Raw genomic sequence first — 16,312 nt, forward strand, 5'->3', positions numbered from 1 at the left:
CTTCTACTTGTCTCAGCTCTCACTCTTCTATGTCTGACTTACAAACTGTGTAAGGTCTACTACAATCCTTTGCCTTGATTGCAAATGATCCTGTGTTTGCATTTCACTTGAACAACCTGCTGAACATTTTTTCTAATGGAATGTGGTTTTGACATGCTTGACACTTGGCTGACAATGAACACCATTGGCTAAACCATAGCAGAATACCACAGAGGAGGCTCGTTCACACTTCTTAGCCATGTATCGCATCACACTGGTAAATGAGCATAGTCCAGCAGAGCTCCTGCATGGCCGTTGGCCATGTACATTGTTGGATCTCCTGTGCCCTATCACCTGCCCCCAGTAGACCAGTTCGTGCCCCATTTCCAGAAGGGTATGTTGGTTTGGGTCCACATGCTTGGGTATTGACTGGGCGGACAGAAGAGGTCATGGTCCAGCTCAGGAGTCAGCAACTGATTGAGGTTGCAGTTGTAGGTGACAGGTGCATGAGAGACAGAAATCAATTGCGGCTGTGACAGGAGCATAGCGGGTTGCCGTCTCAGGAGCCACCTCTAGGGTCATCACCCTGTACAGATGCTGTCCATTTTTCCCTCAGCATATGAGGCAATGGGGCTTGCCACCCCCACATACTGATTATGACTTAAGATCATTTTGGAATTTCTCTTCCAAACTGTGGAGGGAGCAACCAATGGAGGTTGAGTCACTCCCTTTGGTGCCACCTCTGCAACCAGTTGAACATGGTGAAGAGCAGTTGTATTTGAACCCCTGACTGTGTGTCCAGTTTCTCCCTCTACAATCTCCACGCGTTTAAGACATGGTCCTGGGCATTTTCTCCCTTACATTCCGATTAAGAGGGGGAGGAATTTGGTAACCACACTTGTCAATAATGTCATGGCAACAGAGGACACGGAACCAATGATGTTGACAGCCAGCAAACTGTGTATAATGGCTGGTCAATAGGGAGTACCCGCACTGTGCGTACTGGAGAGAGCCTCTAGTTTCCAAGGTGCCAAATTAAGATTGCTGCTGACTCAAGTCATTTGTGTATGTACTAGCTTAGCAATTGACGTGCAGATATGTAGTGAGATGTTTGCGTGTTTAGGGGAATCTCTTCTTGTCTCATCCCTTAATTATGTCTCCCGCTGACATTCTAGCTTGTGTTCCAGTCTAAATTTGTTTTTGCTCTTTGGACATTATAATTCCAGCTGTTGACAACATGCCAGGCTAGGATGTAGTACTCTGTTGTTTATATTTTTTCATTTATTTTTTATTCTGAATATTGATTTTAATCACCTTCAGACCATCTTCAAGTATAAAAGATACATTCAGCTGTGCACTCCACAGTTGTGCTAACATAATCATTTTTGAAATTTTCTATTTAAGTCCAACATGTTATAACAAACATGTACTCCGTTTTGCTATGTAATTTGTTTATGTGTCAAGATAGAATACATGTTTGTTATAACAAATTTTGTGTCTAAATAGTACATTTAAAGAATTATTATTTATTGCTGTTTGGAATGCAGAGTTGAATACATCTTTCATGACCCGAAGATGGAGTGGATTTGACTGAAATCAGTAATTAAAAAAAAAAAAATTAAATACAACTGCATTCTAAATGATGCATTTCCTAAAATTAATAAAAAAGCAAATGGATCACAAACAGGCTTGAGTGGAAGAAATAATTACAACTATAATGAAAATGAAATGGAGCTGGGTGTGATTTGTGTGATGATGAATGTTTGGTAGATGGGCAGAAGAAATTCTTTCTGGGATCCAAGAGATAAAAAAAGTACAGAAACATTGACACGGTGGAATAACAGCAGATGATTTTAGGAAACATGTAGAAGCAAAATTTGCTGTTTGTACCTGAAGATTGTGATGTGTGGAGTGACATAAATACGTAGTAGTCTACACAGTTAATGAGTCTCAATCCAAGTCAGTCATACCAAATGGAAACCAGGAACAACAGAATGTGGGAATATAATTCCTAGCATCTGTTGTAAGGGAGGCTTGTGACAGGATCTAAATTATTCTAGTGATATGATATGTGAGAAACTTTAAACTGATTGAGAGGTTACGTATAAAATGTTTAGTTGATGTATCCTGAAACAGGGCTGAAGCATATGTTAGTGGAGAAGGTCAATTCAAATGGGTATAAGCTTATTTGGCTTATAAGAATGTGTCACAGATGATGAAAAGTAAAAAATGGCATATCTTACAACCTCAATGCCACATATCTTTCAAAAATTACTTTAATTTCAAGAACCAGTTTTTAGGCTGGAATAAACTAGTTTCTGAAATGATCTAAAATAAACATTTTGTATCTTTAGACATATAAACTATGTTAATGGAAGAGTGATTATTTTAAAGTGATATGCAAATATTTGAAACATAGCAGTGTAGCTTCAATGTTGTATAAAGAGTGTATACAGAATTTGTCTGAAAAACACATTGACGTTACAATTAATTTTATAAAAGGATTTCTTTGAACATAATGAAGAGTGTAGTTGCAAGGTTCACTAGTTAGTTTTAACTGTAACAGGTGAAATTAATTCAGTCACCAAAACTACTGACGGATTGGTCGTAACATAAAATTTGTACTTTAGTTGTCAGATTAAATACCATTTAGTTTTAATATTTGATATGAATTACCATTAGAAAGTCATGTGTGCAACACACACTCATTTTTTCCCTCAACAGAGTCTTTTTAGAGTTTAAGCCTAGGTTACATGGAGTTCCCCACCCACTATATATTCCAGATTTTAAAACAAGCAAAAACAAGAGGCTGGTCTCTGCCACTAGGAAAGTACTTGTTGTACGCTGTGACAAATGCTTAAATAATTTATGAGTGTATGTTGAAAAATAAGACTCATCCTGAATTATGAATACACATCATATTTCTTGTTTAGTTGATGTAACATCAAGGTAAAGTGGCTGGCAGATTGTAACTTTTTGTGGAACTGCTGGAACTTGTACCCCCGATATTGAATGGCTGCTTCGCTCATTTTCAGGCATCAAAAAACTTACAGGACCTAAAAATTGAGTGATAACAGGGAAAGTGTTTCAATTCATATGTCAACAACCTTTAAGCTGTTAATTATTATACTACTTTAAGAATATAAAAATATTAATTGTTGTTAATCATTGTGATATTCAGTTTTTTTAATTGCTTTATTAATGAAACTTTGTGTTATTTCAGTGCTGCCATTACTGTTGCCGGTGAACTGTACACATGGGGAAGGGGAAATTACGGTCGACTTGGCCACGGTAGCTGTGAAGACCAGAATGTACCGACATTAGTAGCTGGCCTTAAAGGTAGAATGCTATTGCTCAATGCTGTCAGTGTTGTCAAAGATTATCTAGAGGACTTTTGCAATAATACACTGCTGGAAAAAATTAGTACACCCTGTTAGAGGTTTACAATTCATTCAAGATTTATTGTTCCGTCAGTGCATATGGAGTACATGAAATGATTACATTTACAGATCAACAGCACAAGTGTTTCTAAGGTACCAGGTGTCAACCATATTAGTACATCATGCAGCCTTAACTGACAGCAGTGCAGGTGCTGACTCCGGCATCCAGTCAACTGTAAAGATGCATTATGCCATGCCTGCTAAACCCTGTTCACATAGTTCTGTAATAGTTGTCGGTTGATGAGTTGCGCGAGTCTCTTCTTATCCCATCATATCCCACATGTGGTCGAATAGAGACAAGTACAGAGATCGTGCTGGGCAGGGGAGTTCCAGCACGCCTTGCAGAGCCCATTGAGTTTCATGGGCAATGTGTGACTGAGCATTATCCTATTAAAAGTACACATCACCTTCCCATTGCAAGAATGGCAAAAGAATATCTAACATCATTCTGCATGTACCGATTGTCGGTTGACATCCCCTCCAGAAACACCAAAGGTGAGAATCGTAGCTTATCGCACCCCAGACCGCAAGGCCTGGGAGTGCCAGTGTGTCTTGGAAAAATACACTCTACAAGACAGTACTCACCATGTCTGCATTGCATGTGCAAATGACTTATCACTTGCATGGAAGCAGAATCTGCTTTCATTGCTGAAGACAATGGCATGCCATTCCATCTTCCAAGTGATCCCCTTATGCCACCAGTTTGCTGTGGAGCAATATGATCTGTCACTTCTAACATTACAGTACAATGATTGTGGCAGACATCTGTGCTATGTGGACATCCGGAACCTCATATATGGATGTGAGAATGTTTACATGACCACTCATACGAGCATCGGTGCACAGCTGATGCAATGCGTCCGACTTGTCCAGTGATTCTCTGAAAGAAGCATCCCACGATTTGGAAGGCCGCTCTTGGACCTCTATCAAACTCACTCAGTTGACTGTAGGAAGCACGAATGCATCTCCGTGGCATTGTTGCCTGTTTGTTTCACACATTTGCACCACACTGAACCTTTTGGCTGTGAGAATTTCCTGTTAAAGGTTAGACACAGATGGCGCTCTGGTAATTATGCCCCTGCACTATCTGTTGGCAGACAACTTTGAAACCATTATCAGTACAACTACTAAACTCATGGTGGCATATGCCACCATCAGATCGAAATTGATGTCATCTTTCTGGGTGTACAATTTTTTTTTTCCCCCAGCAGTGTATTTATGATATATCAAGTTGTGTGTTCACCTCTTTTTGAACATACACTGGAATTTGAAATGGTTGATAGTAATAACATATTAGGTTAATACTGGAATCAAAAAGTATCGTTGTTTTTCCATCATTATCTGAAAATAAAATTATATTGAGTACATCAAATGGGAAGTTATTCAGCACATACAAAAACATGGAAGTCTCAGAATATCATCTGATATGTATTATATTCAGTTGCACCTAAAGGGGAGGAGTAAAGGGGGGAGAGGATGGTGGGCGAAGGAAAAATCACACAATCATGCATTCAGGTAATGTGATACAAGTGGAAGCTGAATGACTTTAAGCTGTTTACAGGGAAGTGAAAATAGTAAGGCAAGAAAAGACCTTAAAACTGGACCCAGTCAGGTTGCAGCAGCAGGAGGCAAGTTGTGAAAGCGACTGTTACAATCTCTCTTCTAATTTTCAAAAGCCGTGGGAAGATGGCATGTCCCAACTTGTAAACAGATTACAGCCTATATAACATGTGAAGAAGTCTCTGCAGTAAACAGTTAGTGGCCGATAAGTCTGGAAATGTTATTCAGAAAACTAATCAGTCACTCCTTGCTGGCTCATGGGATGTGATAACCATTACCTTCTGTACATCATTGTAAAATGGGTGTAATTACACAAGCAACATCTTTGGATTTTGGTTACTATTGAAAGATGTGAGACTGATTAAAAATACAACAGTTGTTGCCAGTGTGATTGGAGACTGCTAAATTGTCTCTCCATTTTAATGCCAACTGTGGTTTGCTGTATCATACATAATTGTGTGACAGAATATCCTCTTTAAGGAACAGTTAGTTTATTCACTGTCATTGTTAACTTTGCATTTTGTACTGTAAGAAGGCTAGCTGAAAGAAGCGTTTGTGGACAATTTCTGTTTTATTTTTGTCTTCCTTTCTTACTGCGTATTGACAACTGCTGTTGTTACTGTATATTTGGAAGAATCAACAAGAAAACTGAATATCAAACAATGGAAAATCCATGATGGAATATGACAGTATTATGAAAAAGGTTAAATTACTACACACTATCTAGTGGAGATTTTGAGTCGCAGACAGGCACAGCAAAAAGACCTCTAAACAAGTAAGATTTGGGCAAAAGGCCTTCTGAGTTGTGTGTCACACACACACACACACACACACACACACACACACACGCACAAAATGACCACTGTCTCTGGCTGTGGAGGCCAGACTGTGAGCAACAGCACATGATGGAGGAAGCAATCTGGGTGGTGGGGGTACAGAGTAGGCTGGGATGGGCAGGGGGAGGGATAGCAGGATAGGGGTGGGGGATGGTAAAGTGCTGCTTGTGGAAGCATTTGGGGATGAGGTGAGGAGAGAGTAGGGCTAGCTATGTGCAGTCGGGAAGTTAGACAGAGGGTGGACGGTGGGGGGTGAGGGGGGGGGGGGCAAAAGGAGAGAAGTAAAAAGACTCTGGATGTATAGGTGGAAGAGAGAGACTGTGAAGTGCTACAATGGGAACAGGGCAGCGGATAGGTGGGTGAAGGACAGTGACTAAAAAAAAGGTGAGGCCAAGAGGGCTGTCAGATTTGTGCACCTACAAACCCTGCCAGTGACCCCATTCCAGAAATCCAGCAAGATCTCCAGTCTCTCCTCAAATCCTTAGGTGCATCCCAAACCTCTCCCATTCTCTCTCTCTCTCTCTCTCTCTCTCTCTCTTTCTCAGTTCATCCATACCACTCCCTGCACTCCTACCTTCTACATGCTTCGTAAAGTCCATAAACCTAACCACCCACAATGCCCAATGGTGGCCAGTTACTATGCCCTGTTCTCATAGACCAACACCTTCAGCCTATTACCCACAACCTACCCTGCTATACAAAAGATACCAACCATTTCCTCCACGGACTCTCCACAGTTCCTGTTCCTTTACTACACAGTGCTTTGCCCATTGCTTCTGATGCCACCTCCCTTTACACTAACATCCCTAATTCCCATGGCCTTGACGGTATTGAAAACTACCTTTCCCAAGGACTGACGAATTCCAAACCTATAACCTCAGTCCTGGTCACCATGACCAACTACATCCTCACCCACAATTACTTCTCCTTTGATGGCATCGCCTACAACCAAATGTGGGTTGCCCCCTGCGGGTCCGGGGGTTATAATAGGCCCGAGGTATTCCTGCCTGTTGTAAGAGGCGACTAAAAGGAGTCTCAAATCTTTCGGCCTTTATGTGATTGTTCCCTGTCAGGTTTGACCTCCATTCTTCAAAATTTTCCTGAAGAGTGAGTCAATTGGGGAAGGGCTCCTTATGTGGTGCATTTTGCGCATCGTGCATTGACATCTTTAGCCCAGTTTCTTGTCATCACATTTCAGTCCCACTAATTCTCCATTTCTTGGACGAGGACACCTTCTTGGGAGCATTTTTCACCATGCACTATCACTTTCTGCGTCAACGATGACCATGGACTTCTTTGCACCTGACATCCAGCACGGTAGCCAGTCTGTTGTGGTGGGGACGCCATGTACCCTGTTACTTGTAGCCCCCTGACCACACAGGGATCGCTCTGCTGATGCCTGCACCGTTAACCTCCCATGTATGCCAAGGGGTAGACGCCCATCCCCCTCTGGCATCGGGACTACCAGCAAGGGCCATCCTGCCAGGTGACCTTTGCTGCGGCTGGGTGGCACCCACGGGGAGGGCCCCCGGATGGAGTGTGTGGCATCATGGTGGATAACACGTCATGAAGTGTAGTCCATCATCTCTTGCTGGTGGGGAAACACCAGCAGTCTCTAAGCATTCACGAGCTCAATTCAATGCACAGAAGTATGATCCAAAATCATTCCCCTCCCTGGCCATGCCGTGGGAGGAATGCCAGCCTAAGGTTGGCAGTGGATCTTATTCGCCCCGGTACCTTGTATGTTTGAGAGTTGATGGGGAATCTTTCATGACAACGAAGCCTCAGTTTTTTGTTGAGCATTTAGAGAACAAGTTTGGGGAGGTGGAGGGCTTGTCCAAAATTAGATCTGGATCAGTCTTGATCAAAACAGCATCCTCGGCCCAGTCACGGGTGTTACTTGCTTGTGACAAGCTGGGGGATATTTCTGTAACCATCACACCCCATTAGAGCTTAAATATGGTCCAGGGTATCATATTTCACAGGGACCTTCTTTTGTAGTCTTACAATGAGCTGCGCACCAATTTAGAGTGGCGAGGTGTACATTTCATCCAGCGTGTCCACCAGGGTCCGAGGGATAATCAGGTTGCCACTGGTCCCTTCATCTTGGCCTTCGAGGATGATACATTGCCCGAGAAGGTCAAGGTGATGGTCTGCCGTTGTGATGTAAAGACCTATATCCCTCCACCGATGCGGCTTTAAATACTGGAAGTTTGGCCATATGTCTTCACGCCGTACTTCCTGCGTCACATGTCGAGATTGCAGAAGCCCATCATATCCCAATACTCCATGTGCCCCACCTCCCATCTGTGTCAACTGCAGAGAGCACCATTCACCTTGCTCGCCAGACTGCAGGATTCTCCAGAAAGAAAGGAAAATCATGGAGTACAAGACCCTGGACCGACTGACCTACACTGAGGCTAAGAGAAAATTTGAATGCCTGCATCCTGTGTGTATGACATCATCTTACGCCGCTGCTACAACAGTTCTGGCACCATCAGCTCTGCCATCCCCAGTCACCTTTCAGAGCTGGAAGACTACACCTGCCCCCTTGATGGTGGGGGGCATTTCCCTTCCTGTTGCTCCCGCACCACCTACTTCGGGAGCAACACCTCCCCTCACCCCACAACCATCGGGGACGTCCGTCTCCACTTCTAAGCTGGAGAAGCATAAGTCTTCTTCAGCTTCTCTTGCTAGGAAGGGGTCCCTTGCATCACTCCCTTCCCAGGTTAGTGGGAAAGATGACACCTGCCAATGGCTGAAGAGCACAAAAGCAGCTGATTGGAGGACCTAGATCTTGCCAGACCCTCAGACACAATGGATATAGACTGCTCAGGCAGTAAGTTGGTGGCAGCAGGTGACCATAAGGTGTAAACTGCCTCATTGAATGTTCCATGGCTTCCCAGCCTCACGATGTCATCCTCCAGTGGAATTGCGGATGTTTTTTCCACCGCCTGGCTGAGCTATGGCAACTGTTAAGTTTCACACCTGCTGTCTGCATTGCCCTCCAGGAAGCCTGGTTCTCGGCAATGCGGATCCCTGCCCTCTGTGGCTATAAGAGATATTACAGGAACCATAGCGACTATAATCGAGTGTCAGGTGGAGTTTGCGTCTATGTCCTACACTCAGTCTAGTGGACCTGTGCGCCTTCAAACCCCTCTTGATGCTGTGGCTGTCAGAATAAAGATGATGCAGGAAATAACTGCAATGTATATCTTCCTCCAGATGGTAAAGTACCCCTGATGGTATTAACTAAACTGATTGATCAACTCCCTAAACCTTTCCTACTTTTGGGAGATTTAACGTCCGTAACCCCTTGGCACCGTGCTTACTGGCCGAGGCAGAGATGTCAAAACATTACTGTCTCAGTTTGACCTCTGCCTTTTAAATACTGGAGCAGCCACACATTTCAGTGTGGCTCGAGGTAGTTACTCGGCCATTGATTTATCAATTTGCAGCCCAGGACTTCTCCCATCTATCCACTGGAGAGCACATGATGACCTGTGTGGTAGACACCACTTCCCCATCTTCCTGTCACTGCCCCAGCGTCAGACCCATGGATGCCTACCTAGATGGGCTGTAAACAAGGTGGACTGGGAAACTTTCACCTCTGCTGTCAGTTCTGAATCTCCCCCACACAGTAACATCGATATCATGGTTGAGCAGATGACTACAACGATTCTTTCTGCGGCAGAAAACACGATCCCTCACTCTTTAGGGTGCCTGAGGTGTCAGGCAGACCCTTGGAGGTTGCTGGAAGTCGCTGAAGCAATTAAAGAATGTTGGATCAAACGTGTTTTCGGGTACCAGACCCCAACAGGTGTTTCCGGTGTTACCATAAATGGCATGTTATCTACCAATGCAAATGTGATTGCCAATCACTTTGCTGAGCACTTTGCTCAAGCCTCTGCATTGGAGAATTACCCCCCCCCCCCCCCCCCCCCCCAGCGTATCGCACTCTCGAATGGCAGCTGGAAGGGAAAGTCCTCTTGTTCATTACACGCCACAGTGAATCCTATTATGCCCCATTTACAGAGTGGGAGCTCCTCAATGCCCTTGCACATTGCCCCAACACAGCTCCTGGTCCTGATTGGATCCACAGCCAGATAATTAAACATTTCTCATCTGACTACAAGTGACATCTAGTCATCTTCAACTGGATCTGGTGCGATGGCATCTTTCCATCGCTATGGTGGGAGAGCTCCATCATTCTGGTGCTCAAACCTGGTAAAAATCCACTTGATGTGGATAGCTATCGGCCCATAAGCCTCACCAACGTTCTTTGTAAGCTGCTGGAATGTATGGTATGTCAGTGGTTGGGTTGAGTCCAGGAGTCACGTGGCCTACTGGCTCCATGTCAGGGTGGCTTCCGCCAGGGTCGCTCTACCACTGATAATCTTGTGTCCCTCAAGTCTGCCATCTGAACAGCCTTTTCCAGACGGCAATATCTGGTTGCCGTCTTTTTTTACTTATGTAAAGCATACGACATGACGTGGCGACATCATATCCTTGCCACATTGTATGAGCGGGGCCTCCGGGACCTGCTCCCGATTTTTATCCAAAACTTCCTGTTGCATCGTACTTTCCATGTCCAAGTTGGTGCCTCCCATAGTTCCATCCATATCCAGCAGAATGTAGTGCCGCAGGGCTCTGTATTGAGTGTCTCTCTATTTTTAGTGGCCATTAATGGTCTAGCAGCGGCTGTCGGACCCTCTGTCTCACCATCTCAGTATGCAGACGGCTTTTGCGTTTCGTACTGCTGCTCCAGCACTGCTGTTGCTGAGCATTGCCTACAGGGAGCCATCCACAACGCGCTGTCATGGGCCCTAGCCCATGGCTTCTAGTTTTCAGCTGCAACATCATGTGTCATGCACTTCTGTTGGCGTTGTACCATTCATCCGGACTCAGAACTTTACCTTCATGATGATCCACTCACTGTAGTGAAGACATATCGCCTTTTAGGATTGGTTTTCAATTCTTGATTGACTTGGCTTCCTCATCTTCGTCAGCTTAAGCGGAAGTGCTAGCAGCACCTCAATGACCTCCGCTGCCAGAGCAACACCCATTGGGGAGCAGATCACTCTACGCTGCTGCAGCTCTACAGAGCCCTTGTCCAATCCCGAATTGACTATGGGAGTGTGGTTTGTGGTTCGGCAGATCCCTCAGCATTGCATTTACTCGACCCTGTGCACCACTGCGGGGTTCGACTAGCGACAGGAGCTTTTAGGACGAGACCGGTGACCAGCATACTGGTGGAGGCTGGTGTCCCTCCATTGCAGATCAGACGTGCACAATTGCTTGCCAGTTATGTTGCACACATTTGTAGTTCTTCTGAGCATCCAAATTACCGTCTCCCTTTCCCACTCGCGACAGTCCATCTCCCGCATCGGCGTCCCAGGTCGGGGCTAACGATTGCGGTTTGCGTGCGGTCCCTTCTCTCTGAACTGGAGTCCTTCCCTTTACCACCTCTACTTGAGGTCCGTTCACGTATGCCTCCATGGTTTACCCCTCTGCCGCAACTTTGTCTGGACCTTTCACGTGGCCCTAAGGACTCCGTTAACCCTGCGGCTCTCCGCTGTCACTTCCTCTCAATTCTTGACGTTTTCTGGGGCTCTGAAGTGGTTTACACTGACGGTTAGATGGCTGGTGGTCACATTGGCTTTGCCTATGTTCATGGCCGCCATATTGAACAGCATTCCTTACCCGATGGCTGCAGTGTATTCACTGCAGAACTGGTGGCCATTTCTCGTGCACTACAGTATCTCTGTTCATGCCCGGGGAAGTCTTTTCTTTTATGTACTGACTCCTTGAGCAGTCTGAAAACTATTGACGAGTGCTACCCTCATCATCCTTTGGTAGCGTCCATCCAAGAGTCCGTCTATGCCCTGGAACGACCCAGTCGTTCAGTGGTGTTCGTCTGGACCCCTGGTCATGTCGGATTGTCAGGAAATGAACTTTCTGACAGGCTGGCCAAACAGGTTACCCGGAAACCACTTCTGGAGATGGGCATCCCCGCAACTGACCTGCGTTTGTTATTACTCCCCAAGGTTTTTCAGCTTTGGGAGACGGAATGGCAAAATCTCAGTACACACAACAAACTGCGAGCCATTAAGGGGACCACGAATGTGTGGAAGTCCTCAATGAGGGCCTCTCGCAGGGACTCCGTGGTTCTCTGCCGGCTCTGCGTTGGCAATGCCTGGGCGATCCACGGCTACCTCCTGCACCATGAAGACTCACCTCAGTGTCAGTGGGCGCACGGTTGACAGTGGCACATATTATTCTGTTCTTTCCTTCTTTGGCTGCCCTGTGACTTCATCTCTGGTTGCCAGACTCATTATCATTGATTTTTAGCAGACAATGCCTCATCGGCTGATTTGGTTTCATGTTTCATCCGTGAGGGTGGGTTTTATCATTCAATCTGAGTTTTAGCACATGTCCTTTGTCCCTCTGCGTCCTCCACCCTAGTATTTTTAGGTGGAGGTTTTAATGTGTTGCAGGATGGCTGGCTTTTCTTTTTACTTTCGTGGTTGGCCAGCCACTGTAATCTGCTTCCTTGTTTTACTCTCTTCTAACTGTTTCTTGCATCTCTCTGTTGTTTTCTTGTCTTCTTTTGTTCCTTTTAGTGTTTGTTGCCTTCCCTTTGTTCTTGTGGTCTTTCCTTTCTTTCCGTTTTGTGTTATATTGTCTCGTCTGTTTTATTCTCACAATTGTGGCATTGTTTTATTAGTAACAAGGGACCAATTACCTCGTAGTTTGGTCCCTTCCCCCTCTTTTAAACCAACAACCAAATTAGGATTACGACAATGGGGACCGTCATGGTACCATCCAATGCCAACCAATTCATGGGCCACATAGAGGAATCCTTCATAACTATCCAGAATCCCAAACCTGTCACCTGGTTCGGATTTGTTGATGAAATCTTCATAACCTGGATTGAGAGTGCAGACAGCCTATCTGCTTTCCTCCAGAACCTCAACACCTTCTCCCCTATTTACTTCGCCTTGACCCCAATCCAACAAACCACTTACCTCAATGATGACCTTCACCTCAAAAATGGCTACATCAGTACCTCCATCCGTATCGAACTTACCAACCACCAACAATACCTGCACTTCAACAGCTGCCACCCATTCCATACCAAGAAGTCCTTTCCACACAGCCTAGCCACCTGTGACCATCACATCTGTAGTGATGAGCTATCCCTGTCAAAATTTACCAGGGGTCACTCTCACTGAGGCCTTGACAGACTGCAATTACCCTCCCAACCATGTACAGATTCAGTCTCCCGTGCCTTACCTATCCAGTCGCACACTATCTTTGAAAGTTCCACTGTCTGGCCACAGAGGAGAATTCCCACTGTGACTCAGTACAACCCATGACTGGAGCAACTGAATCACATTCTCCACCACAGTTCTGACTACCTCTCATTGTGCCCTGAATTGAGGAATGTTCTACCCACTACGCTTTCCACCCCTGCCACTCTCCCAACTTACACAATATCTTCATCCATCCCTACTCAGCCACTGTTCCCAATCCCTTGTCTGATGGCTTTCATTCCTATAATAGACCTAGATGCAAGACCGTCCCATATGTCCTCCCACCACCACCTACTCCAGTCCGGTCGCAAGCATCACCTATCCCATCAAGGGCAGGCTACCTGTGAAACCAGTCATGTGATCAACAACCTAAGCTGTTATCACTGTGCCACAGTCTACATGAACATGACAAACAGTAAACTATCTGTCTGCATGAATGGCCACTGACAAAACTGTGGCCAATGAACAGCTGGACCACCCAGTTGCTGAGCATGCTGTCCAACACAACATTCTTCATTTCAATGACTGCTTCACAGCTTGTGCCACCTGAATCCTTCATACCAACACCAGGTTTTCTGAATTGTGCAGGTGGGAATTCTCCCTGCAATATATACTATGTTCCTGTAACTAACCTGGCCCCATCCTTCATTAGTTCCGCCCCTCATCTACCTATCCTTTTCTCTATTCCCACTTCGGTACTACACAGTCTTTCCATTCCACCCACACACCCACAGTCTTTTTACATCTCACCTTTCCGCCCCCCCCCCACCCCCACCTCCAACCCCCCTCCCCTAATTCTAACCTCCTGACTGCACCCAGCTGCCCTTCCCTCTCACCACCTCATCCCTCTATGCTCCCATAAGTAGTACTTTACCATCCCTCGCCCCTACCTTGCGATCCATCCATCCCCCCCTCCAACCCCCTTGCCCCGCCCCAGCCCCCTCCTTACCTACACCACCCAGTCTGCTTCTCCCATCATGAGCTGTTGCTCGCAGTCTGGGCTTGGCAGCCAGAGACAGTGGTCATTGTGTGTGTGTGTGTGTGTGTGTGTGTGTGTGTGTTGTGTGTGTGTGTGTGCGTGCGCGCGTGCGCAGACAGGCATAACAAAAAGGCTGCTAAACAAGTTCACTAATTCAGATGAAGGCGTTTTGGCTGAAAGCTTACTTGTTTAGCAGCCTTTTTGTTATGCCTGTCTGCAGCTCAGCATCTTCACTATATGCTGAGTAGCAGCCTATCCTTTTTTTAATATTGTCAAAACTGAGTATCAGATTTTCACAAAGAAAGAAAACCAAGCCAGTGTCTTTTTTAATAATTCAGAAAACCTTTTTAAATTTACCATAACTACATTGAACTAGAACTTAAAATTCATGAAGAGAAACTCACATGACTATTACAATTGAAAACCCTCAAAGCAGTGTATTTGAAGGCCTGGGGTAGCCATGTCTGCCTTCAGGGAAAGTCTAGGTTCCAGGCAGTCCTATCTACTATAGTTTCGTCATGAGGAGGCAGCACCATTACTAAGATGTAGTGCTGCAAATGATGGAGGCATCCTTATACCCAATTAATATTCTTCTAATAGACCAGTGTGTTTCCTGTCCTAAGTATGATTTTTCACTTTCATCTAGCCATGCACAGATCTCTTCTTATAGGTTAGCAGTACTGACTCCATTTCCATTACCGCATGAAATAATTACCAAGTGAGGTGGCAGAGTGACTGAGACATTAAACTCACATTCACAAGGGCTGTGGTTAAAATTACCGTGCTACCATCCAGAATTTCATTTTGAATGGTTTTCCTGAATCATTTAACACTTTATTCAGCTTAACATTAAAAAATACGTAGTTATAGGTATTGAATGTTTCAGTTTTCCTCTACATTTGTTGAAATTATATTGTCCCTGTGTCGGAGCTGTGCCATCAGACTCAGAATCACTGTTTGACTTGGTATAAAAACTATACAAAGAATCTGCAGGCACATTGTCAACCGCAGACACTTCATGTTCATCAGCAGGATAATCATTGGAGTGTATTCCTCTGTTGAATTTGTACACTTTATGAATTTAATCAGAAATGCACTAACAGGTCTGAAGACCAGGATGAATCAATATATCTTTGACATGTGCATCACCACCATCATCAGAAACACCCAAATCAAAATTTCAACACTGTTTTTTTCAGAATTTGTAGGCTTTCTACCTAGTTACTGTTCAGCCATTTCACTACGAAAGAAATTATGCTGATGTAACTCATTATCAAAAAAGATACCATAAAAAGAAGGAATGTTTGTTTAATTAATGTAGCTATGCCAGATGCTCCATGAATAAACACAACTTAAAAACAAGTTGTTCAAACCATGACGTCAAGTGGAAGAAAGTGAGGCAGTATGTATGACTGTGTGATGCAGCGCAGACAATGCACATATTACTTCATACAACATGTCGGCACAAAAGTTACTGTCTACATGTTGTGTACCATGATATTATTTGAACATTTCACTTACCGAATACATGTACATAAATGACAACACCTTACAACATCATAGACCACTAACAACAACAGGCCTGTATTTTGGCAGAATGGCAGTAATGTGATTGAAGTGTGTTTATTTCATGCCCATCAACTTCAGATTTCAGAAAACTGCTTTCACATTCTTGATGAGAAAGCTTCACGGAATGACAGCAGTGGGCAACAGTATGCTTGCCCACCAACTGGAAAAGTGACTAAATGCACCAGACAAAATTGGGAATGTTTTGTGGTCGTTTTTTGTAAGCACATTAATAATATGCCCCTGCCAGTCCCTGGCAAGTGGGAGAACTGCACTGTAGCTAGTGTTTCAACCACAAAATGTTCCCCCTGAGTTGTTGCAGCCATAAGTACTAAATCTGAACATAAATCAATGAGATAATGCACCTCATATTATGTGGTTGAAAAATAGACCACAAATCTACAAGAGATTAAGGCAAGTAGTGGGAGCTTGTTCCGCCAGGAATGGAAATTAAACACCAACCTTCCGTCCTGCCTTTCATACACTAATTCTCTCTCTCTCTCTCTCTTTCCAACTGAAATATGTAATACCTAAAGTTGTGATGTAGGAGAGAAGTTGGAGGACCTCTACAGAGATTATAGGAGAGGAGATGGTAATAAGTAGGATTGTATGACCTCAAGGAGGGTTTGTTGAGAG

The 16,312-nt window shown here is 44.6% G+C and overlaps 1 protein-coding gene across 1 annotated transcript in view; it reads left to right on the top strand.

Moving 5' to 3' along the window:
- Positions 1-16,312, top strand: part of LOC126248847 (E3 ubiquitin-protein ligase HERC2) — an 851,297-nt gene that overhangs the window by 117,508 nt on the left and 717,477 nt on the right. Inside the window, exon 13 of the mRNA XM_049950269.1 lies at positions 3,203-3,318. Within this exon, the coding sequence (XP_049806226.1) occupies positions 3,203-3,318 (116 nt within the window). The remainder of the gene's footprint in view (positions 1-3,202; positions 3,319-16,312) is intronic.

This window comes from Schistocerca nitens, chromosome 3 (genome assembly GCF_023898315.1).
Source record: "Schistocerca nitens isolate TAMUIC-IGC-003100 chromosome 3, iqSchNite1.1, whole genome shotgun sequence".
Lineage (NCBI taxonomy): Eukaryota > Metazoa > Arthropoda > Insecta > Orthoptera > Acrididae > Schistocerca > Schistocerca nitens.